General features: G+C 54.0%; 1 protein-coding gene across 6 annotated transcripts; it reads left to right on the plus strand.

Moving 5' to 3' along the window:
- Nucleotides 1–22: 22 nt before the first annotated feature.
- SPATA20 (spermatogenesis associated 20) lies at nt 23–22,822 on the plus strand. Of its 6 annotated transcripts, none has more exons than XM_079323122.1 (16): nt 23–68; nt 901–1,038; nt 1,128–1,192; nt 1,555–1,709; nt 1,939–2,082; nt 2,316–2,517; nt 2,616–2,746; nt 2,840–2,944; nt 3,444–3,518; nt 3,730–3,942; nt 4,070–4,262; nt 4,947–5,115; nt 5,520–5,728; nt 5,827–6,026; nt 6,141–6,221; nt 22,660–22,822. In XM_079323122.1, exons 1-16 carry the CDS (start codon nt 40–42, stop codon nt 22,774–22,776), a joined length of 2,226 nt encoding a protein of 741 aa, XP_079179248.1. In that variant the 5' UTR covers nt 23–39; the 3' UTR covers nt 22,777–22,822. The 6 variants fall into 6 exon arrangements, with proteins under 6 accessions (XP_079179248.1, XP_079179247.1, XP_079179252.1 ...); XM_079323121.1 differs by lacking the exon at nt 22,660–22,822 and adding an exon at nt 9,704–11,724; XM_079323123.1 differs by lacking the exon at nt 22,660–22,822 and adding an exon at nt 9,704–11,365 and having other exon boundaries at nt 24–68; nt 872–1,038.
- Nucleotides 22,823–24,003: the final 1,181 nt, after the last annotated feature.

A 24,003-nucleotide genomic window follows, 5' to 3' on the forward strand; every position in this document is an offset into this window, starting at 1 on the left:
GCACGGCTGCTCAGGGGGCGGGGCCTTGGAGCCGCCGCCATGTTGGCGCCGCTGCGCTGCGCCCGCAGGTACCGGAGGGGCCGGGGGTCGGTCCCGGCCCGGGGTGAGGTGGCTGCGTGCCCCCCAGCCCCGCTGCGCCCTCACCGCGTCCCCACCGCTCCGCCAGTCCTCCCCGCGTTCTCGCTGCAGCGTCCGTGTCCCTGAATTCTCCTGCTACGCCCTGTACACTTCCTGCATCTCCTCTGGATCCTCCCTGCACTTTCCTGAGTTCCTCCTATAGTTCCGCGCCGGTACACTTCTGCCTTCCCCGACATCCTCCCCGTATCTCTGCTTCCTCCTGTATCCTCCCTAAATCCTCCTCGCACTACCGCAGCCCCTGCACGGCTTTACCCCCGTTCTGCACCCCCATAGCAGACCCTGCTCTGCCCAGCAGCACAGCCGTGTCCTGCTCCCCTCCCGCCCCTCGCTCCCCGCACCGTAAAGAGCCTGTGCCCCCCCTGCCCGCACCCATTCCTCCGGGGATGTTCTCCCTGAGGACACGCAGGGCGGCTCCTGCAGATGCTGCTCCTGCATTTCCAGCCGTCGATTGTGCCCCCAAAGCGTGCTGGTGGGGGGCAGCCCTGGGAATGGCCTTCACCCCACCCTGGGAGGGGTGAGAGGGGAGCAACCCCCCACTCCAGTGAGTGGGAAGGATTTGTAAGGTCCATGGGGGGATTGAGGTGGACTGGGCCCCAGCAGAGCTACCCGTGGCTGAGTTTGGGCGTGGGGAGCAGAGCCCTGTGCTGGGGCACAGCAGGAGCTGCGCTGCTGGTGTTGATGCTCTGGTCTGTCACGGCTCTGTCCAGAGGCTGAGCTTTGTTGTGGTGAGCAGGGAGCCCCTGAGGCTGTTTGGTGTCACAGGCGCACGTTGCTAACGGGGATCGCAGCCATGGCCACCGTGGGGACGCCCAGCCCCCCCAGTGTCCCTCGTCACACCAACCGCCTGATTAAGGAGAAGTCCCCGTACCTCCTGCAGCACGCCCACAACCCTGTGGATTGGTAAGAGCAATGGGCAGCCTTCCCTCCTCACCATCCTCCTCCTCTCCTTTTGCCCGTGGGGCTTAGGAACTCTTGTCTTCCCCCCACAGGTACCCTTGGGGTCAAGAAGCCTTTGATAAAGCAAAGACAGAAAACAAGCTAATATTCCTGTCAGGTAACCAGAAACAAGGCATATTTGGTGTCCCCATGTGTTGGTCAATAGATGATCAGATAAGCTGAGCTGCAGACCAAGCTGGTGTGTGAGTAGCCATGTAGGTGTGGATGAGCACCAAGCAAGAGAGGACCATGTGCTGGAATAGCTCTCTCTGAAAATGGGCTACTTGCAGAATCAGAGTCCTTGGTCAGCTTTTAGGAGCAAGAGCTGGAGAATTCACGAGACTTTTCTCCTCCATCTCTTGTTCAAGGAGGCAGCAGCTATTGCCCATAGCAAGGGTCCCCATCTCTGAGTGTTCTCCCCATCATGTGTTTCCTGCTCCCTGCAAAAGACCATTCCTCACCTCCTGAGCTTGTTTGCAGTTGGCTACTCCACCTGCCACTGGTGCCATGTCATGGAGGAGGAGTCCTTCAAGAACAAGGAGATTGGAGAGATCATGAATGAGCACTTCATATGCATCAAAGTGGATCGTGAGGAGCGACCAGATGTGGACAAAGTGTACATGACCTTTGTGCAGGTGAGGGAGGCACAGGCAGGGCCCAGGAGGCTTTCACTGGCTCTCCCAGGGTGTTGTTTGTGTTCCTGTTCCTCAGGCAAGCAGAACCAGTATATGGGGTGGTATGGATGGGTCACAGAGGTGGACAGAAGCACACATCCATCTTTGAGAAAGGCTCTTGGTTGTGCTGGAGGGGCACAGAGCAGGTGCCTCTTGCATGACCTTGGTGCACATGTGTTTTGTCTTTCAGGCCACCAGTGGTGGAGGTGGTTGGCCCATGAGTGTCTGGCTGACCCCAGACCTCAAGCCCTTTGCTGGGGGCACGTATTTCCCTCCTGAGGATGGAGTTCATCGTGTTGGTTTTCGGACTGTGCTGCTCCGGATCGCAGAGCAGGTGCGGGGCAGGAATGGTGTAGCAGGCAGGGCTGAACCAAAGGGGCACAGGGAAATTGGTCTGGGCTTGCAGGGTGACTGGGTTAGGAGGTTAGTTGTGAGGAAAAGCAGCCCAGAGAACAAGCCAGAGCTTTGGCTTGGTTAGAAGTGGGTTTGAGTTGATTTGGGGAGGGTGATTGGGAACTGGAGGTGTGGTGTGGCAAGAACAGCTGTCTTTTTCCCCTTGCATCTTAGTGGAAGGAGAACAAAGATGCCCTGTTGGAGAGCAGCCAGAGGATTCTGGTAGCATTGCAACACACATCAGAGATCCGTGTGCAGGGCCAGGAGTCACCCCCACCAGCCAAAGAGGTGATGGACACCTGTTTCCAGCAGCTCTCCAGATCCTACGATGAGGACTATGGTGGCTTTTCCAAATCCCCCAAGTTCCCCACCCCAGGTCAGTCTGATCTCTGCTGCTGAGACCTGCTGTGGGGCAGACAGCACCATGGGGGCAGAGCCCACTCATCAGCCTCCTATTTTCTCTCTGTGTTTCAGTGAATTTGAATTTCCTGTTCACATACTGGGCCTTGCACCAAACAGCTCCAGAAGGTGCCCGGGCACTGCAGATGGCTCTGCACACCCTCAAGATGATGGCCCATGGGGGCATCCATGACCACATTGGTCAGGTAGGAGTAAATCTTTGGGACTAAGCCCCTGTCATGCCCTGAAAGTGTGGGCTGGAGATGTGGGGTAGAGATGTCTTCACATGGTCTCTGCAGGGGTTTCACCGCTACTCCACTGACCAGCACTGGCATGTCCCTCACTTTGAGAAGATGCTCTACGACCAGGGGCAGCTGGCAGCTGTGTACAGCAGAGCCTTCCAGGTACAGCTCTGGCATCCCTCTGTGCAGCTCCCACTCCTGCAGGCTGCAAGGACTAGTCTGGTCTGGGGAACCAAAGCCGGTTCCCCAAGATACTCCCCACCCCATGGGCATAGAGCAGTCCAACTCTCCACTCATCTCCTGTTGTTTATCCAGAAGTGCTGCACAAACCCATGACAGTGCAGCCCCAGGGCTTTGAGCATAAAGGGGGAGGAAACAGCCTTTGGGCTGGTCTTTGCAAGTCAGCAGACAATGCTGCTGCCTCTGACCTCGGTGTAACTCCAACATTGCTCTCCACTTGCCCTTTGTAGGTATGCCATATTCACTGATAGTAGATTTCTGTTGAAGGTCTTACTCTGAATCCACCTCTCATTTAAAACCCTTGTACTTTGAAATGCTCCTTTCCCAGCTCTTCAAATGGAAATCTCTCACCATATCTTGCTATGTTTCTTGTTCCCCCCACCCCCATGTAATACTGATGTCCCCCCTGTGTTTCCCACAGATCTCTGGTGATGAATTCTTTGCTGATGTTGTCCGAGACATTCTGCTCTATGTCTCACGGGACCTGAGTGACCAGGTAGGCTCTTTCCTGAGCTGAGCCAAAGGGAGCCACTTACCCTGCTCTGGGATGTGGCTTGGGGCTGTTTTTCCCTCCCTTCCCTTCCAGCTGAGCTCAGTCTGGAGCACTGCTGAGGCCCATTAGCCAGACTGCCAGCCCTGCAGTGCTGGGGAGCTGGATGGAAGTGCTGTCCTGGAGCTGGAGGGTCTCTCTGTTGTGCTTTTCCCAGGCAGGAGGTTTCTACAGTGCAGAAGATGCAGATTCCTACCCGACCAGCACATCTGGAGAGAAGCGAGAAGGAGCTTTCTGTGTGTGGGCAGCTGAGGAGCTGCGGGCTCTCCTCCCTGACCCTGTCGAGGGGGCCACAGAGGGGACAACCTTGGCAGATGTCTTCATGCACCACTATGGAGTGGAAGAGGCTGGCAATGTGGACCCCATGAAGGTGAGGCAGAGGGAAGATTTGTCTGGTGCCAGGAGGGACCTGCATCCATCCATAGGCCCCAAAACACTGAGTCCAACACCTCCCAAGCTCCATGGCATTCCCAGAACGTGTCTCCCTCTCCCCTCAGGACCCCCATCAGGAGCTGAAGGGGAAGAACGTCCTGATTGCCCGGGGCTCCCTGGAGCTGACAGCAGCCCGGCTGGGGCTGGGGCGGGGCCGGCTGAGTGCCCTGCTGCAGGAATGCCGGCAGAGACTGTCCTCAGCCCGGGCTCAGCGGCCACGCCCTCACCTGGACACCAAGATGCTGGCGGCGTGGAATGGTGAGAGGCAGCTCCACTCTGGGAGCACTTGCCTTGGCTGGAGCCCCCCCAGGGCCTGCTGGGGCTGGAGAGCTCCCACTGGGTAGGCTGGGATCAGGGACTGTGATCGTGGAAGCAGCCCCACACCTGCAAGCCTTGGGAGAGTCAGGGTACTGTTCTGGCTTTATTTCCCTCCCCAGCTGCCAGCAGAGAGCAGCAAAACTCTTCCCCTGGCTCAGTCCAGCTCCTCTGGCTGAGTTGTGGGAAGGGTCTGAGTTGGGTACCCAGGACTCTGGTAGGCACAGAGCCCATCCCTACTGCTGTATGGGTGAGGGATCATAGCACTGTGTCTGTCTGGGGGCCCTGCCTCAGGGAATAACTGCAGGCTCTGTTCCCAGCATTAAATTTCTGAGTGTTTGGGTCTGGAGGTGGCATGGGCTGGAGTTATCCTGCAAACTAGAAAAGTCTTGAGCCCTGTATCTGCCCACAAGTGAGGGCTCAGCTCTTGCTGGCCTTACAATACTCTGCCCATCTCTTTGGTGACAGTGAGTGACTTCATTAGTGATTTTAACAAAGCTGAGACCTGCCCTGCTGGCTCAGGGAGGATGAGCTTCACTTTGAGCATCATTCAAAGCACTGACAGTGACCCTCTCACCGGTTCCATGTGTCCCTCCTTAACCTGCCCTGCTGTCTCTGCCTCTGCAGGGCTGATGATCTCAGGCTTTGCCCAGGCTGGGGCTGCCCTGGCTGAGCAGGAATATGTGAGCAGGGCTGCAGAGGCAGCTGCCTTCCTGAGAACACACCTTTATGACCCTGACAGTGGGAGGCTGCTGCGGAGCTGCTACCGGGGCAAGGACAACTCAGTGGAGCAGAGGTGAGTGTCAGAATCCAAGACTTGACTGGCCACCTGCTGCCCAGACCCCCAGCACTCCCTGTCCTCTCTTCCAGGCAGGACTGAGCTGGGAGGGAGGGAGGGAGGGTGTTTGTTTTCTATAGAGCTCCAGTGCAGTTTAGGAATGATTTGTGTCCCCCAGCCAGTGTGGAGGAATTGAGGTCAAAACCTTTCCTATTCCTCATCTTTCATGCTGGCAAATATCTTCCCCTGCCTTCCCCTCCTGTACAGAGCTCTGGGCTGTGTGATGGCCACAGCCATTGCTTTGCTTGGTGACATCTCCTTGGGTAGCAGAGACCAGCAAGCAGGGCTTTGCTGGGTTGGAGAACATCTCCCACCTGCTCAGTTTAGAGATTCTGATTTTCCTTCCCTGTCTGCCACTGCAGTGCTGTGCCCATCCAGGGCTTCCTGGAGGACTATGTCTTTGTCATCCAGGCACTCTTTGACCTGTATGAAGCCTCTCTGGAGCAGGGCTGGCTGGAGTGGGCCCTTCATCTCCAGCACATGCAGGACAAGCTCTTCTGGGACCCTAAAGGCTTTGCTTATTTCTCCACTGAGGCTGGTGACCCCTCCCTGCTGCTGCGTCTCAAGGATGGTGAGCTCAGGGACCTGGCCATGTGTTCTGTGGGAGCTCAGGGCTGATGGCACATGCTGGTGAGGCACTGGGCTGATGGCAGATGATGTCCTTTGCAGACCAAGATGGAGCAGAGCCCACCCCTAACTCTGTCACTGTCACAAACCTGCTCCGAGCAGCGTGTTACTCGGGTCATATGGACTGGGTGGAGAAAGCTGGGAGGATCTTGGCTGCCTTCTCAGAGAGGCTGCAGAAGATCCCCATAACCCTGCCAGAGATGGTCCGGGCCACTGCTGTCTTCCACCACACCCTCAAACAGGTATGGGCTGGGGCTCAGTGTCCCTTGCAGGGCCTGCTGTGGGAAGTGGTGCTGGCAGTGGCATGGGTGCAGTCACAGCTCTGTTTTCTCCCTCCTGCCACCCACCCTGCTCAGGTTGTCATCTGTGGGGACCCCCAAGGAGAAGACACCAAAGAGATGCTGCGCTGTGTCCGCTCTGTCTTCAGCCCAAACAAGGTAGAGGTGCCCCCTGCCAGCCCTCCCCTGGTCTCTGCTGCCTGCACTGCTGGTGCTTCTTCCTTTCTCCCAGTGCAGCTTTGCACCCATCTCCTCTGTTCTGCCTCTCTTCTGGGAAGCATCCTGTCCTTTTCATACCTAAGCACAGCCAGCAGGACCACCCCTCTTCACCCCTCTCCCTGCACAGAGCACGAGCAGCCTAGCCCAGAAGTGGCTGCAGCCGTGGTTGTTATTGCTGCTGGCTGTTTACACTGCTCTCAGCCTGAGCCCAGTGCTTCCCAAGGGGAAACCTTTCATTCTGGTGTGAATGTGTCATACCCAGTGTGGATGTGTCATGTCCTGTGCAGACCCAGTTAGTGTCTGGGTCACCTGCTGCCTGGAGGCACTCTCATCCTTGGAAGGGATGAGGCAGTGCCTCACTCCAGTTGTAGGTACCACGAGCTGGGAGAGGCTGGCTTTTCCCAAGGCTTTTCTCCCATTCAGCAGCAGTTACAGTGTATTGAGGCTCCTGCCTGACTCTGCTTGTCCTCGTCCTGGCTTTGGGATGTATCAGTGTGTCTCACAGAGGGGCTGGAGTTGTTGGCTGTGTCTGGAGCTGGCAGGGGAGGGCAGCACAGCAGCTGGTGCCCATCAGCTTTGGTGGGCAGTGTCCCTGCCTTGGGGATGATGGTTGTGACCTCAGAAAAGCTGTGGAGCTGAGGGAAATAGGACTGGGCTGTGAGTGAGGGGCTCAGTGTTCAGATTGGATTCATCCCTGGCTGTTGGGTCCTGGTGCCAGGGACTGGCATGTTCACTCTCAGTATGTGGGGAGCTGAGGCTGAAGCACCATTTTGCCTCTGTAACCCCAGCTGGATGAACTGGGCTGAGGCACCAGCACAGGATCCTCTGCTCTGTCCTCTCATCAGCTCAGCCCACAGGGGTGTTGCCCCTGACCCTCTGCCTGTGTGCCCAGCTGTTTAATGCCATCATTGGAGGAGGAGGGACACATTCCCAGGGGCACACAGCTCTCTGTCCTTCCTCTGCCCTCACCCATCCAGCAGCACCCTCGTTCCACACAGGTCCCTATTTTGTGTGTGAGGCCTCTGTTCCCATGCTCTCCTCTGTCCCTTTGAAGGATTACATTGGGTGACCCAGTTTTGCAGGAGCCCAGCACCACTGTTAATAACCCTCTGCCCACAGCTGGTTCAGCCCTTGGTCCCCTGAGCCCACACTGGCAGTTTTGGGGTCTTGAGCAGAACAAACAGCATGGCCATGTCCTCTTCTTCCCTGCACTCTGGCTCCCTCCTGCAAAGCTGGAAACAAGCCTGGCTGGTGGGATGCTCCTTCCCCAGGGGAGGATCTTTCTCCCCCAAGCTTTTGCATTCCTTGGGGAAGGGAGGAAGATGAGGTCTGGGTATTCTGGATGGACATTTCCATGGGGGAATGAAGCCATGATCATGCCAGGGGTGCTGTGATCATGCCCCTGTGCTTCAAGGAGCACGTGAGAGGCTGCACCTGGAGGCTGGCAGCAGGTGTGGTGGAAGTCTAGCTCTCTTTGCCCGTTGTATGTTCCTCATGTTGCAATGATGGGACAGGGCTGAAGCTGTTCCAGCTTGGGTCTGTTTCCTGGAAGAATTGTGGCAGGAGGGGAGAGCTCTCCCCCAGAAGAGCACAGCCCTGTGGACACATATCTGCCCTTCATGAGTGTGCAGGAGTGGTAGGAGATGATCTCTGGCAGTAGCAGTGGCTCCTCACCTTGCAGATGATGGGAGGAATGGGGGAGATTCCTGCTTCTCAGAGGGTTGCACTACTTCTGGGAGCAGCCTCTCAGCAGCTGAACCTGTTTCTATGCTGTGTCACACAGACATGAGCCTGCTCCTGTTCCCACCTGCCTCCATCCCCCTCCAGCTGCTCCTCAGGTCTCCCTCCTGCCTTGGGAAGCTCCCTAAGGGGAGCAGCCCTGGGTCACCTGCTCCAGGGACACGGCTGATTTGGGAATTGCCTTTGCCTGTGTCCCCTGTGCCCCCACTCCCTTTGTGCCCTCAGGGTGCTGGGGGCCAGGCTTGTGTGCAGGAACACAATTAATTAGGTCGTTCCAGTAATTAATTCCTTATAAACCTCACCCTGAAATCCTTGCTGTAATGAGATGCTGATGATAAAATTGCACTGAGGTTGTGATTTTAAATGGACCCTGGGTCTGGGGTATCCCTTTACTGCAGGGGAAGCAAGTAGGGGTGATGCTGGTAGCTGTTCCTGGTGCTGGGTTGGATCCCAGCTCCTGCTATAGATCCCTGCCCTGTTAATGGTCTTTAGGGTAATTATGAAGGATCCCATTATCTCCTGGGCTGCAGAGCACTCGCCTTCATCCTGGCCCCGTGAGAGGACCTTGGGGAGCTTGTGAGAAAAATGAATAATGAATTTCAGATTGGACATGAATTGGTAATTAATCACTCCTGGAATTAATTCCAGACAAAGGCGAAGAGGGAGGAGATTGGGGGGAGCAGGAGGCAGGCAGGGAGGCTGAGCCAGAGCTGGGTCAGGCAGATGTGGGGTGGGGGGGGACAGCACAGGACTGCAGCAGCCACAATCCAGGGCAGGGACTTGGGGATGTCGTGCCCCCTTGGGGACACAAGGGTGTGGGCAGCCCCTGCCAGGCATGAGTGAGGCTGTGTGGGGGTCTCTGGATGTCAGTGCTGGATGTTCTGCTGGCCCTGGTGTAGAGGATGCTGCATGCCAGGTGAGAGGTGCCATGGTGGCAGATGTGTGTGCTGTGAGAGGCAGCATTTGGTGTCAGCATTCCTTGGTGGCGTTGGTGTGAGTAGCAGGGACATGTTGTGAGTGTGCCCATGCTCAGCAGACACATGCAGGGCTGGGATTGGGGTGGGCAAGGGAGAGCTGTGTGCCCCAGCAGCAGGGTGCTCCCTCTGTGCCTTGGGAAGGGACAGCCTTTTGCTCACCATTTGCATGTGTGTCAGCATGAGGCTCACTGCCAGCTCCTGGCCTCTCTCCTGATTAGCCTGCAAGCCCTAAGGCTTTAACAAACATTTTCCCTTTCAGAAAAGCTAATTATCCTGGCAGCCCAGTCGTCACCTCTGGCTGATGCTGCTGTGTCAGCCAGGAGAGGCCCTGACCCAGTGCTCATTGCAATTTTTCTGGAAAGCATGGGGAGGGCAGGAGGGACTGGGCTGCAGGTGGGATGGGGCAATGCTGCAGCTCTTTCTGGGTCTGTTCCTGGGCTGGGCAGGGATGTGCTGATCCCTGTGCTTCATCCCAGTGCCAAGGGAGACAAAGCTGCCACATCTCCATCATGCAGGAAGCATTATAGGGATGTGACCACTGTGGGACCCTGGGGATGGCTGGAATGGGTTCCTTCAGCTCCCATCCCCTCCCCATTCTGGGAGAGTGTGTGGGGGGACACTGCCAGCCCCCAGCACGTCAGTGGGGCAGGAAGGAGCAGCTGGCTGGCTGGCTGTGCTCTGGTCTCACAGTCCTTGTCTGGGCAGGTGCTGATGGTGGCAGATGGGGACAGCGCTGGGTTCCTGTACCGCCAGCTGCCTTTCCTTGCATCCCTGGAGAGGAAGGATGGCAAAGCCACTGCCTACATCTGCAGCAACTTCACCTGCTCCCTGCCTGTCACCTCTGTCCAGGAGCTGCGTGGGATGCTCAGCCCTTGAGCCCCTGGGTCCTGCTGCCTGCAGGAAGGCACGAGGGGGTCACACTGGCCTGGGAACATGGGAGAGCCCCATGACAGCCACCCTGAGCACCATCCCAGGTGGCTCCTAGCAGTGCAGTGAGGCTGTGCTCCTCCTCACCTGCTGCAGGTTGGGCTCTGCTTGCACTGTTCCTCCAGCACAACCAGCTGTGGTCCTGGGTGGTGTTTTTGGTATGGCCAGGAGATACCTGTGGAGGAGCATCTCCTGGCCCTGTGTGAATGCTTGCTTCTCACCTCTCCTTGCTGAGGAAAAGGAAAACAAATTAAACATAAATCCCAGTGTTAATGGAGAAGTCAGATGGGAAAACTGTTAGGGTTCCTATAGCAACCCAGGGTAAACACTGTCAAAAGCACCTGGATGGCTTGGGAGTCAAATGCTCTTAAAAGTGTTACTGGCTCCAACAGCTGTATTTTTCTGGTACAGAGGAGATTGTAACATACATTAACAATATATAGTGCATGGAAAAAACCTGCTGATTACAACTGATGTAAAGTTTATTCTCCCTTTTCTCCTCTCCTTCACTCCTTCTCCTCCCTGTTTCCAAATGGGTGGGTACCAGGTTTTCAGCATCCCTCTGGGCTCCCCCAGCACAGCACCTCACACCCCAGCTGGCTGGGTGCCATCATCTGGCAGCAAAATGGCACTGCCCACTGGCTTTCTAGAGGCTTGTGCCAGGATTTGGGGGTAACTAGCCAGGAGAAATGCCTTTGAAGTCAAACTGGAATTTTGCACTTCATTCTGAGTGCTTTCTGTGCTTGTGGAAGAGGAGGGGTTTTGTTTTCTCTCTTCTCTTGGTTTTAAAAGCCTGAAGTGTTTCTGGAAAACCAGATGAAAATTGCTGGTTTGGCAGATGTCTGCCTGCTTTCTTCTGGGATTTTTTGCCTTTTCTTTTTTTTTTCTTTTAACTTGGCATCTCTACTGTGGGGATTGATTTGACACCCATCCTCAGAAGTGCTCAGAGTGATTGGTTTGTATCTGCCAGGAGAACATCCTCGGAGAGCAGGGCTGGTGCTGAGTGTCTGGGGAAGCCCAGGGGTGTCACAGTGGCAGCTGTCCCTGAGGTGGCACAGGGAGGGCAGGCTGAGCCTGTTCTGGTGCTCACCAGCCCCTTGTGGCACAGACACAGGGTGCTTTCCTCCCATACCATGCTTGTCTCTGTGAGCAGCCCCCAGGCAGAGCTGTGCTGTGATCTCTGTCAGGATGAATTGGCTTCACCTCTCAATAAAGCAAAACAAAAAAGAATGAGAGTTCTTTGTGATGAATAATTGTTGTTGTGGCACCTTTCTCCTCCCAGGGCCTTTGCCTTGCTGCTGTCCCTGGCTGCTGGTGGCCATGTCCTGTGAGTGCCATACTCTGCCTGTCCCTGGAGCCACTCCTGGGCTTTATGGCCTTGGGAGGGGGTGGCTTTGCTTGAATCCTGCTGTAACTCCCCTTCTGGACCCCTTGGCCAGGCTTGGTGCTGGGGCACCCAGGGGTGCTGCTCCTCACTGGTGGCTGTGGTTGTTAATTCTTTCCTGTCATCCCTTCCCTGTCACCAGCCCTCCAATTTCATGGTAAGCCCTGTTTTGCTGCAAGGGTTGTTTTCTGGGGCTGGTGGGTGCTGCCCAGGCTCTCAGGAGGATGATGCAGTGGCGTTTCTGGGCTCAGGGGTCCTGTGCCACTCACAGTGCCTCTTTTCCTGATCCCACATTCCCCTTGGTGGCAGAGGCAGGGCCATTCTCCAGCAGTGCAGAGGCTCGGGGTGGCTGGAGGCAGCATCCTGCACTCCCCCTCCAGCTCCAGCTGCAGAGCTGTCAAAAAAGCTCTCCAAAAACACACCAGATAACTGCTGTGTTGCTTTCCCCCCACAAACACTTGGGTTTGCCATGAGGCTGCTGCAGGTGGCTCAGGGGGACTCTGGGCTCACCTGGGGGTGGAGAGAAACAGGTTTTCCCTTGGTGTCTGTTTAATACAAACACCTGGTCTGACATTGAACACTGACACTGGGGGAGGTGCAGGGCACCCCATGGCTCAGACCACCAAGGCAGATGGGAGCCTGACACCCACCATGCCCCTTTGGGGGGTCTGGGGCACATGGGGTGAGGGGAGGCAGCATAAGCAGTGCTAATGAGGCTTTCCCTCTAATTAATATTCTCTGGAAAACTCAGCGCTGGTTCTGGATGTCTCAGCTTTTATCTCCTGTGGCATTGATGTGACATCAATGGGAGATGGGCTTTGAAAGCTGTTTGTTGTGGGGGGTGTTGCATCTGTGGGAGAAGGGGGATGGAGAAGAGTGTCCCAAGCCTGGATCCTGCTCCATCCAAAACACGTGGGGGTGCAAATTGGGCATGCCAGCTTTTGAGAAGCTACATTGGGCAAAATAATGAAGTTTCCTAACCTGGACACATGGTTAATTCACACATGAGCACCCCATTGTCCCACACTTGGGTGGCCAAATAGTCAGCACCTGAGCACTGATCTGCTTATGCCTCAGTGGATGATTAGCTCCTGCCTGAGGGTTATTTTGGGCATGAACAGGCAGGTTTTGGTAGCTGGGGGCTGCTGCAGCAGGAGGTTTGGAAGTGCTGATCAGTGGTTGCTCTGAAAGTGAAGGAAAGGCTCTATAATGCCCCAAAATATTAGGGGAGCCTATGACAGGCAGGTGCAGGGGGCAGGAGATGTGGGGCTGGGATGAGGAGTCCCTGCAAAGCCCATCCTGGTACTCCAGAATTCCCCCAGAGGGAATCTGCAGCCAGCACACTGCCATGGTGAGTTCCAGCCTCCTCTCCTGGGCAATTTGGGGTGCTTGCTGGGGTCCCCTTGCAGCAGGGTGTGGGTGGGGGTACATGTGGGGTTGCACGAACCCTCCTCTGGCATCCCCTGGAGCATCTGCAGGCACTGGAGAGGGCTGGGGGGCTGAGCAGCTCCTGCTGCCCCCCCTGCCCCAGCATTTGCCTGCACAGATGTTCACTCCATCCAGCTCCAAGGAATCCCAGTGTTCCTGACAAGTGGATTTGCAGCTGAGGCTGGCTGACACTTGCTCAAAACGTGCTTCTTTCTTTTTAAACTGACCTTCCATGCAGGTTGGTGCCAGGGGCCAAGGGGACACAGCCAGGCTGTGCTGGGGGGGTCTGGGGGTGTCCCCTGCTGCTCACTGCTGCCTTAGTTTCCCTTGCCATAAAACCCTACACATGTGTCCTGCCTGGCCATCCCAGAGCCCCTGTGTGCTCCAGAGCTGTGCTCAGGACTCTCCCCAGGCTGCTGCCTCTGCCAGGTGCCCTGGCCAAGGTATTTTGGGGACTACTGATGCTCAGCTGCTCTGCACCCACAGGCCAATGCTCAGAACCACTTCACCACCTGGAAGTCTCTCATTCCTGCCTGGCACCTGCAGCAATCCCACCTTTTTAAGGGACTGCCAGCCTTGGCCACAGCTGGGGAGGGGTGGCTGGAGGCCACTGGCATCAGTTAAGGGTTATGCAATGGACATTGGTCATTGCAGGCCAGGGCAGGGGTGGCCATTAATCCTCCTTTGATATAGTTCTGGTGTTTACTGACTGTGCTAACTGTTGCATTAAATAAAAATTAAATGTTTATTTTGGAGGCTTTACAGAAGGGCAGAGGAGGATGTCCAGGGAGGAAGGTGCAGGTTTGAGGGTGCCTGGGTGGCAGTTTTGGGTGTAGAGAGGAATCAGAGCTTCAGGGGAGGGATGGCCTTGCCATCAGCAGGGGGATGTCCCCAGGTGAGGTGACAGTGGCACCTCTGCCTTTGGCTCTTTGTGACCTGCTGAATTAGAGATGCAGAGGGCTCCCAGGGAGCCTGGGCTGCTAATCAAAGGGGAACAGGCTCAGCTTTCCACCTGGAGTTTTATCCAAGACTCCAGGAGGGCTGAGGCTGCTGCTCTCCCATGGCCAGCTGGAATTTGTCATTAACTCCTTGCAGCCTGGCAGGAGCAGGCAGCACTATTTGATGGCATCACCTGAGACTAAACCCCACATCAGGAATCCTGAGGCTGCAGCTGGGACACAATGCCCAGATTTTGGGGCCAAATCTCCCACTGGAATAGCAGCTCCCAGCCACAGCATCCAGGTTTGCAGCATGGATCCCCTGAGGCACCTTCCCTTTCCTCTGGGCTGATGCCTGCTGGCTTGTTGGGGCTTTTTACCCACAGAGGAGAAACCTGAACATCCCTGTGTGACCCAGCATCTCCTGTCCCTGACACCCACGAATCTGGGACAGGCAGAGCTTGCAATTATCCCTGGATTAACAGCAGCTAATTTAGTTTGAGCCACAGAAGCTCAAGTGGATCGATACAGGGTGAAGAGTGTAGAGGAGGAATCAATGGGTGTTCAGAAATGCAGAAATGGGGCTGTGCAGTAATACTGAACAACTTTAAGCCACAGTGACATGTCAGAACTAATCCAGGCCCTAGTCTATGTTATATGCACCAGCCAAACTATATTTAACTGTTTTTCTCCATAATTTGCTGTTTCTTCACATGCTTAGTTGTTTTTCTGTATATTTTCAATGTTTATAACTATTACACAAAATAAATCATTTTTAAGTGTTTTTCTACAACTTATTAAAACCCTTCAAAACCACTACAACATAAATTGCACTAAATTAAAAAAAATCAACTAAAAAACAAAATACCAAAATTAAAAAACCCAAAATAAAAGTAAACAGCAAAATTCTAAACAGCAACCAATCATCCTACCTAAAAAACTCATACAAAACACATAAATAACATAAAAATACCAATCAAAAATATGCTATTGCATAAACAGTAGTCTTAAAATATATAATTAAAACTAAAAATAAACAATAAATCAACTTCTACATAATCATGGGATGGGGTGGAGCAAGGGATCCCTGTCTCTCTCAGGTTGTGCCTCTGGACCAGGTCCTGCTCCCTGTTGTCCTTCCTGGGAGCCTGCTCAGGGTGCCAACAGCACCAGATTCCTACAGCTGTTGGCTCCTCTTCCTCACCATCTTTAACTTTATGCTTTAAAACTCATGTTTTAGTGGCTCCATCAGCTGCTGAGGGCTGTGGGATCTGCCACCCCATCACAGGCTGGGGATGTGCTGCCCCTGGGATGCAGCCAGAACAGGTGTGTTTGTCTCCCTGAAAAGAAAGGAAATCCATGTTTTGGTGAACAAGTAGAAATTAAAAGGGAAAAAGATGGAGATGAAGTTGTTTCCCATCTCCTGAGGGGTTGGCAGGGATAATAAAGAGCAGAATCTAATTTAGAAGGAGCCTACAAAGACAGAGGTGCTGGAGGGGCCCTGGCTGTAGCGTGGGGCTGCAGCCTGGGATCAGTGGAGCAAACCCAGGGGATGGGATGTGCCCTGGCAAGAGTCCCCATAGTGTTTGAAACCCTTCAGCCATGGGCAGGCTTGGCCAGGGGCTAAACTCTGCCAGGGAATGGCTCTTGCTTTGCTTTCTGTGGCAGTGCTGGGGAGCAGCTCAGGGAGGAGGAGGAGGCAATGAGGCAGAGCAAAAGGAGGTAGGAAACAAAATGAGGAGATAATCAGGCTGGAAACAGCCCGGGGAGGGGAAGCAGTGAGGCAGTGAGCTGGGTTATCCCGGGTCAGTGCAGGGCAGAGGTTCAGTGTCCCTGTCCCTGTCCCTATCCCTGTGCTGCAGGGCTCTGGCAGAGCCCCCACAGGGCACTGGGGTGCAGGGCAGAGGTTCAGTGTCCCTGTCCCTGTGCTGCAGGGCACTGGGGTGCAGGGCAGAGGTTCAGTGTCACTGTCCCTGTGCTGCAGGGTTCTGGCAGAGCCCCCACAGGGCACTGGGGTGCAGGGCACAGCAGGGATCTGTGTCCTTGGAGGCTTGCACAGGGCAAAACTCCTCTAGGAAGGTGCTGCTCTCTCTCCACAGCATCTCCCCATCCTCCTGTGCTGCTCTGGGCTCCCTCATCACGAGCTAATGAAGGTCCTGGATGCTGCCACTAATGAAGGCCTTTGATCATCACCACAGATCCTTCCCCTCTTTCTGGATGAGATCCTTGTGGCTCTAATGAATGCCTAAATCCCTTTTATCTCCCAGGACAGCCAAGGGGAAGGGCTGCAGTGCAGTGGGAGCCCTGCAGCACCCAGGCTCCTCCTGGCCCCTCTGCCCATGGCAGCACTGGGATTGGGATGCTCCTGCTGGATGCTCCAAGGGGAATCCCAGCAGCCTGGGAGCTTTGGTGGGGTCAGGGAGAAAATGCCAGTCTGTGTTCAGAGCTTGCCTGTGTGTCTGTCCACCCACAGCCATATCCCTGTGGACAGTGCCCAGAGGCTCTGCTTGGTCCCAGCAGCAGCCACTTACAACCCAGCCAGTCATGCAACTCTGCAGTGAGGATGAGCATTCCAGAATTAACCCCAAAGGCCTTCCAGCCCCTAATTCTCCATCCCTGACCATGTCCTTAGCCTGGCTTTGATGAGCCAAGGGATAAAAAATCCCAGCATTTCTGTAACATGGCACCAGTGCAGCCTTTGGCCCTTGATAGATATTTTTTTCTTAACTTCTGTCTTTCCCTTTTACTGTGGTTTTTATTACCAGGCACAATCAGATTTAAGAAAACACAGCATGGGGGGCCCAGGAGTTCTTGTGGTGCATGGGGAGGGGAAGGCTGGGGCTGTTTCAGGTGAATGCATGAGCTGGTTAGCAGAGAAATGGGATCCACCCAGCTTCCCTGAGGCTCTGCTTCAGGATGTCTTAGGGCAAAAATCAGCCCTGCAGAGAAGACACATTGCTGTGCTGTTGCTGCTGGCTGGGATGGAGGTGTCTTGAGGGGGCTGCCCTCCTCTCAAAATTGTCCCCCTTGTTTCCCCAGGCTGTGCACAGGGGAGCTCAGGCTGTTCCCCTTCATTTGTTGTCATTTATCTATAATTTAGAGTGGGGTTTAGTTATATTCTAATTGAGTTTCATGTGTCACAGCGTGTCTCACACAGAAAATAAAATATTTAACAACCTCCACTGGTAATAAAGATTCACATTTGCCTCATTCTGGTTCACAGTACATGAATATTCTGCACCACACTCTGCAGGTATTAACTTCATTCAGATTTCTCCCTGGTTATGCAATATAACAGTAATGACAGAAGCCAGAGCTTAAAAATATTATAATCAAAACCAACAACAACAAACCAGTTTGATGCCATTAACTCCCCTCAGTTGGTTGGGGGAGCATTAATATGTTCCCTTTCATTGCTGGCTCCTCTGTGCATGCAAGTGCTCTGTGTCTGCTCACACTGTTATGGGCAGGAGAAGGGCAGGGGCAGCTCCAGGGCTGGGACAGATCTGGTCTAGGAAGGCCAGGACCAAAGTGGGCTGAAATTAAGGCAGGATTGTGTCTCCACTCTGCTGCTGCTTGGGTGGGGTGTGGACTAAAGCATCCCTGCTCTGTGCTGGGTCAGGTCAGGGCTTCACAGCTGGACACCTGGGGGGTGAAATGGGTCATGCCATGGTGGGGGTAAGCCCCAGGTGATTTTTGGTCCCCACCAGGGTGAGCTGTGTCTGTCCTAAGCAAACAGGACCTGGGTACTGTGGGAGAGTGGCTTTTGGGGACTTGCTGCTCTGAGGGTGACTGAGTGCCATGCCAGGTCTGATGGGGGCTTGCCCAGGGCTGTGCTGAGGGAGGTGCAGGCACTTGGGACAGTCAGGTCAGGCTTTTCCTGGGGGCAGAGACAGGCTTTGATCCCATTGATGTCTGTGCTTTGCTGTGGGGCACCTGCCAGCCCTTTGCCCCATCCCTGGCTGCTCTGAAGACTTGGGCTGTTCCTTGGAGAGCTCCCATGGGAAAGGCTGGGGCTGTGATGCCTTGGAATCTCCAAACACTGGTTATCTCAAGGACAGGGAGGATGCAGGGACATACTGGTGCAGAGCATGAGGAGTGGCATGGGGCTGCCACTGGACTGCCCTGCTGTTGTGGGGCTTCACAGCACCACATTCCCCTGTGTCCCCTGCACCCCACAGGGCAGCTCTGCCCTTCTCCCACCCTGGACATGCACCTCCCACAGCTGAGACTCTCATTTTGTCCCTGTTGGCTCTGTCTGTGTGTGCCCACCAAGGGCTGGGCAGCCCCAAACCAGGGCTTGGTTCCCCCCAGCAGACACCAGCCAGGTTAACCCTGATGGCAGAGCTGCTGGATTCACTGAAGTGATGATGATCCATGCCAGGGAGAGGCCACACACGGGTGGTATGATCAGATAAAACGTGTGGAACTGGCTAAAAACACTCTGGGGACCCCCAGCACATCCCCACCAGCACAGAGAGGGAGCACGTGGCTCACTCCCAGGGCGAGCCAGGGTCACCCTGCTCTGCCAGTCACACCACACCCCCATGCCTGTGTGGTTTTGGGGTGCTGCCTCTGGTTCCTGGGTTCCTGTGCATCCTGTGAGCTGCTGGAAATTCAAACTGCTCTTTTAATTATGTACCATGAGGAAAGCAGCCTCGATCTTGAAAGGAGGCTAATGGAATCAACAGCATAATTTTGGTGGCAGAGGCCCAGAATCAGTCTCAATATATCTTTAAAAGGGAAAGAAATTCAGGTTTATCTATGAAATAATAACTAATAACTTATAAACAATGACATCACCATACCCGTCGCTGCTGGGGAAGTGATTTAGAGATGCCTTTGCTGATGTGAAGTGAGAACATCTGCTCTCTGCTGGAAGGAGGAGGAAGGTCTCCTCATCAGCATTAAACCCCAATGAGCCTCTCCTCACTGCCATGCTTCTGCAGCTCTCAGCTCCTGCAAGAGGCTGGCTGGGGAGCACAGGCTTCAGTGGGGCTTCCACAAGCCACTTCCCCATGCCTGGCTTTCCAAGAGTGCCAAAATCAGGCTTTTCTGCCCAGGAAGGCTCCCTGAGCCTGAGTGGACACACTGCAGGCTGGGATTTGGTCTCCACTTGGCCCAGCACATTGTTCAGCACCTGGTCCCAGCAGAGCCACCCCTGCCCCATCTCCTGGGGGAGGGGGATGAGATGCACCCCAGTGACCCACAGGTGGCACAGAAAGCCCAGGTGCTCTGGGTGATGTGGAAACTGCTTTAGGGTGAAGTGAGGACAGGCTGACCCCCCTCTCAGGGTGTTGCAGGACTCCCAAACCCCAACCTGGGCACCTCTGTCTGCAGCCACTCAGGTGCACTGCCCTGCATCAGCCAGCCCCACTGTGAGCTGCTGGCAGCTTTGTCATGTTCCACATTATTTTAAATTATATTTTATTTTAAAAAGCTAATAATTACAATGATTTCACAGCAAAGGCCTCATTCGAAAAAAAAAATATCAAAAGGAAAGGGGTAAAACCCCCCTGCTTTTCACATCAAGTGTTCTTACAGGTGAACTGGAATATGAATAAAATTGAGAGGGGTTCATTGGTTTCACTCCAGTGAAGGAGCAAATTTTGGGGTGGCACCCGGAGTGCCTCCAGCTCATGCTTGTGCCCCATGCTCCTGCTCAATGAAAGCCAAAGAACTTGGGAGAAAAAAGCAAGGAATGCAGATTTGAGGGGGTTGAGGGATGGTTTAGAGCACAAGTCTTATGAGGAGCAGCTGAGGGATCTGGGGGTGTTTATGCTGGAGAAAATGAGGCTGAGGCAGGACCTTATCACTGCCTACAACTGGGGGAAGGTTGTAGCCAGGTGGGCTTGGTCACTTCTCCTGGGTAACAGCAAGAGGATTAGAGGAAATGGCCACAAGCTGTGTCAAGGGAGGTTCAGATTGGGTATTAGGGAGGTTTAGATTGGATATTAGGAAAAGTCTCCTCACTGAAAGAAAGGGTGCTCAGGCATTGGAACAGGCTGCCCAGGAAACAGGAATCATCATCCCTGGAGGATCTAAAAGATGTGAGCATGTGGCACTGACAGGTATTGTTTCATGGTGGGCTTGGCAGTGCTGAATTAATGACTGGATTTTCTGATCCTGGAGGGCTTTTTCAGTCTAAAACATTCTCTGACTCTGTGGTTGGAGGCTTGGGGGTGTGCTCCAGCCCCTGGCACTGATAATGGGATTGAGGCAGCACCAGGCTGGGATGGGGAAAACCTCATTCACAGGGTGTGTGTTCAGTGGGGTGAGCCTGGTGTCAGGGCAGGGCTGGGTCTCCCAAAACCTCATCCCTCAGAGCTGGGTCTGCAGAGGCTGGGCTGAGCCTGCTTGTCCAGGGAAGAACAAGGCAGAGCATCTCTGGGGCACTGTCTTGATCTTGGCTGCATTCAGCACAGGTTATTTTCCCCCTGGAAGGAGAAAGCCACAGTAAATAGGAGAGGATATTTAACAGTGGCAATATCCACAAGGCTGGGTCCTTGTGTGCTGTCTTTGTGCCTTGTGATGCTCAGAGCAGGATGTGGCCACTGAAACACCCAATCTGCCCAGACAGAACAGCCTTGAAAGGGCAGTTCCCTCTTCTCTTCCTGTATTCTGGAGCTAATAGAGGTGGTGAAGGGGAATGTGGATTTTTTAAAGACAGCAGGGGCAGAGAGATTTTTATTATAAATTGTATTTTTACTATAAATTATGTTCTGAGCCCCAGAGCTGAAATGTAGGCTTGGGTCAGCTCTTGCCAACTCAGGAGAATGAGCCACATCAGTGCTACAGCCCCAAGGGGCTCAGCCCTTGCAGTTCCCAAAACTCAGGCTGTGCTCAGGCATGGATTGATTGTGTACCAAAAAGTCAAGGTGCAAACATTGATCATGTAGGAAAGTGCTGGTCATCAGCCAACAATAAGCATTCCCCAGCCTAAATTATTAATTCCTTCATGCAAGCAAAGCAGGTTGTGCTGGTCACAGACTCCCCCTTGCACAGTGATTGTGCTTCATGCCATAGTATGTATTTCCTCCAACTGCTTGTCTGGCTCTTCACTTAATAAAGATTGAGAGACACAATAAAAACATTAATTAAAGAGGAAAAAAATGAAACATCAAGCCCTGCTCGTGGCCTCTGGCAGTTGGTTTCATTAAGCTTCTCCCAAACCCTCCGTGGAGGTTCCTGGTGCCAGTACCCAGCACCAGACTGGGAATGGCATTGATGGGAAAACTGGGAAGATCAAGAAAGTGTCTGAATGATGACAGAGGGAATTAGCAAAAGGACCTCTTGGGGGAGAGCAGATGTTTGGATGGGGTTATGAGGAGTTAAGGTGCTGATTTGTGCTGTGTGGAACTAGGGCTGGTGTGTTTCTGTCCATAGGAGGGGAAGGTATTCTTTGAGCTGTGGGTTCTGGGGATGGGAGCATCCCCAGTGTGCCAGGGCTGGGAGGAGCAGGCAGGTCACTGGAACAGGGAGGGCAGGGAAGCAGGAGTGTCAGGCTGGGTTTGGGGGGTGTCAGCTCAAACACTGTGAATGGTGCTGCTCAGGGGGTCACGTCACTGATGGGCAGCCAGGAGCTGCTCTGCAGAGCAAGGGCTCTGATCCCACAGACCTGGCTGTCACTGTGGGCTGGGGGAGCAGGGGCAGAGCAGATTTGCTGCTCTCAAAGTGCTCCTCCACTGCACTTGAGTCTGAATGGGCCGTGGGAGGCCTGCTCTGCCCCCAGACTGTGACACCAAAACAAAATGTGTGTTTTCCCTCCAGTTCCAAGGCATGAGAAGAGCTTTGGACCTTGCTGTGATTAATCACTCAGCCCTGAGCCAGATACTATATGGGTTCCATCTATAGCTCCCAGAACTGATAGAAATATTGTCCTGCCTTATAAAAATCACCCACAGCTACTGCAGCTGTATGTCAACAGCAAAACAAATAGTGACTGGTTCCCATTGGGCTGGAGCCTCTCTGCTGAGGCTGTCTTCAATCCTCCTCCTGCCAAAGTGGTTACAGATGTAGGCTTTCACTACTGCAGCTCAGAGGAGCTCCTGTATGGCTGATTCCAAATCCCAATACCATGCTGGAGCCAGAGCTGTTTTTGGTGAGCATCAGCCTGGCTAAACCTCCCCCTGGATGTAAAATGTTGCTCACAATGCTTTTCCTAGAAGGGTTGCTAAGGAAGAGGGTGCAGGGCTGTGCTCCCCCCAGAAACCTCCTGAACTGTGGTAGAGGGCTGTGCTGGAATGAAAGTGGGGCTGCTTCCTCTTCCTCCTCCTCCTCAGGTGTCCCTGTCAGGGGTCTGCTGGGTGATTTTGGGCTCATCTCAACTGCTGCTGAGAGCATAACTGATGTTGTAGTGCATGAGTCTCCTTCCTTTTGCCTCTTCCTCCCCTTCCACAGCCCTAAAATTCCTGCAACTATTTAAGCTGTCCCTGGCTCACCCTCATCCCTTCTCTCCTGTGTTATCTTTGGTCTAATTAGAAGGCCAGGGCTGTGCATGTGAGGTGACTGTGACCTCGTTAGTTCCTTATGCTGTATTGAAATTTCTACTCATTTACATCCCAAATCCCTAAATGTGCAGCTCTGGTCTCCAGGGTCACTTCTTTCTGCTTTCCATCCTTGTCACTGAGGCTCTGGGCTGGAGCTCTGATCCCTGTTCTTGACAGATCACTCCACTTCTGTCTGAGAGCTGAGCCCCCCTCAAACAAACCCCAACCCCAAACTCAGACAAGGGAAGGGCTCCCTGGGGAGATGCTGTGAGCTGGGGCAGTGCTGGGAAGGGCTCCCAAATGAACATGCTGGCTGGCTCTGAGATCCACAACCAAGATCACTCTTCCCCTAGCAAAAACAGCTTTTTAGTTTAGTATTTGGTTGTGCCAAACTCATGTTAGGCTGGTGGTGCTGGCTTGATACTCCTTGGGTGCTTCACTTTAAATTTAGGCTTGACAGATCATATATCCTCTTCCTTTTTTTTCCTGTTCTAGTTGAAGGGAGAATGCTGCTGGAGATGGGAAGGTTTGCATCGTCTCTCCTGTGTGATGTTGGATCCCTTTATAGGGCAGGTATCTTCTGAAGCAAAATGCTTTCAATTCTCACAGTGAGCATAACTCTTGAAAATGTATGCAATAAACAAAACGAGCCAAATGTAATTAAAATGGAGACAGCATATAATCTGGTAACCCACTTAGAAGCTCAAAGCTTCAGCTTTAAAAAAATGTTTGCTCCAAATCCATTTAAATAAACAGACCAACACACAAAGGCTCTCTGTACATTATCGGGATACAAAGAGAGTCGGATCAAAAGCAGCTGTGACCAGGCTGTACATATGTAGTGAGGAAATTGCTTGATCTAAGACTGCACCTTGTACATGCAAATGTGTTTGTGGACCTTCCCAGGAACTGCATTTGTAGCACAGCTGAGCTGTTGGGCTGTGCCCTGCCAGGGAGCAGGGGCTGGTGCGTGCCCCACTGCAGGAGGGATGCTGGGGGCTCATGAGCTGTGGCTGCTCTGTGCTTTGGCTGCTCTGTGCTTTGGCTGGGGCAGGAGAAGCCAAAACAGCTGAGCTCTGCCCCTTCTGTGCACACACTGCATCCAGAGGGGGGAAATCACTCAGAAACCTGGGGGAAAATGGGAGTTCCTGTGCTTAGCACCCGTGTCATGGGCTCTCTGCTCACCTGGTGTCACACATGCCATCTGCTGTCACACCAGTGTCCCTCTGGGCAGCAGGAGGGTCTCCTGGCCCTGCACAGGGGGATGTGGGATCTGGATCTCCTCTGCCTGGACACTGTCGCTCACAGCTCTGCAGCAGAGCCTGGCTGGCCTTGAAGTTTTGCCAATAGCCATGTGATTTGTCTCGGGTTGGACAGCACAGGCTGTGAATCCAAGATCAAGTGTGCTCCCAGGCCAGCAGGATTTGGCCAAGAGAAGGCATTTTGGGTCAGACAGGAGCATCTGCCTGTTGTTCTTGCAGGTGTTTTTGGACTAGCTGGTGCTCTCGGGAAGGACATGCTCATATTTATATAAATATGATGGAGTGACTACTGGGGAAGGGTGAGAAAGCTCTTTCTGAAGTGGAAAAAAATTCTAAGCATTCAGCAGCAGGGTCCTGGCTCAGCCTGGGGATGCCAAAATGCGGGGTGCTGACAGAATATTCTTTACTCGGGTCCCGCCGGAGGAAGGTGTGAGCCGGCAGTGTCCGGGAGCGCAGCGGGCCGTGCCCCTCGCTCGGGCCGTGTCCCCCGCCTGTCCCCGGCCTGTCCCCGGGGCGCTGGCGGGACTCGCACCGGCAGAGGGAGCTCCGGCCGCGTCCTCCGAGCAGGGGGGACCGG

Source organism: Erithacus rubecula, assembly GCF_903797595.1.
Source record: "Erithacus rubecula genome assembly, chromosome: 20".
Lineage (NCBI taxonomy): Eukaryota > Metazoa > Chordata > Aves > Passeriformes > Muscicapidae > Erithacus > Erithacus rubecula.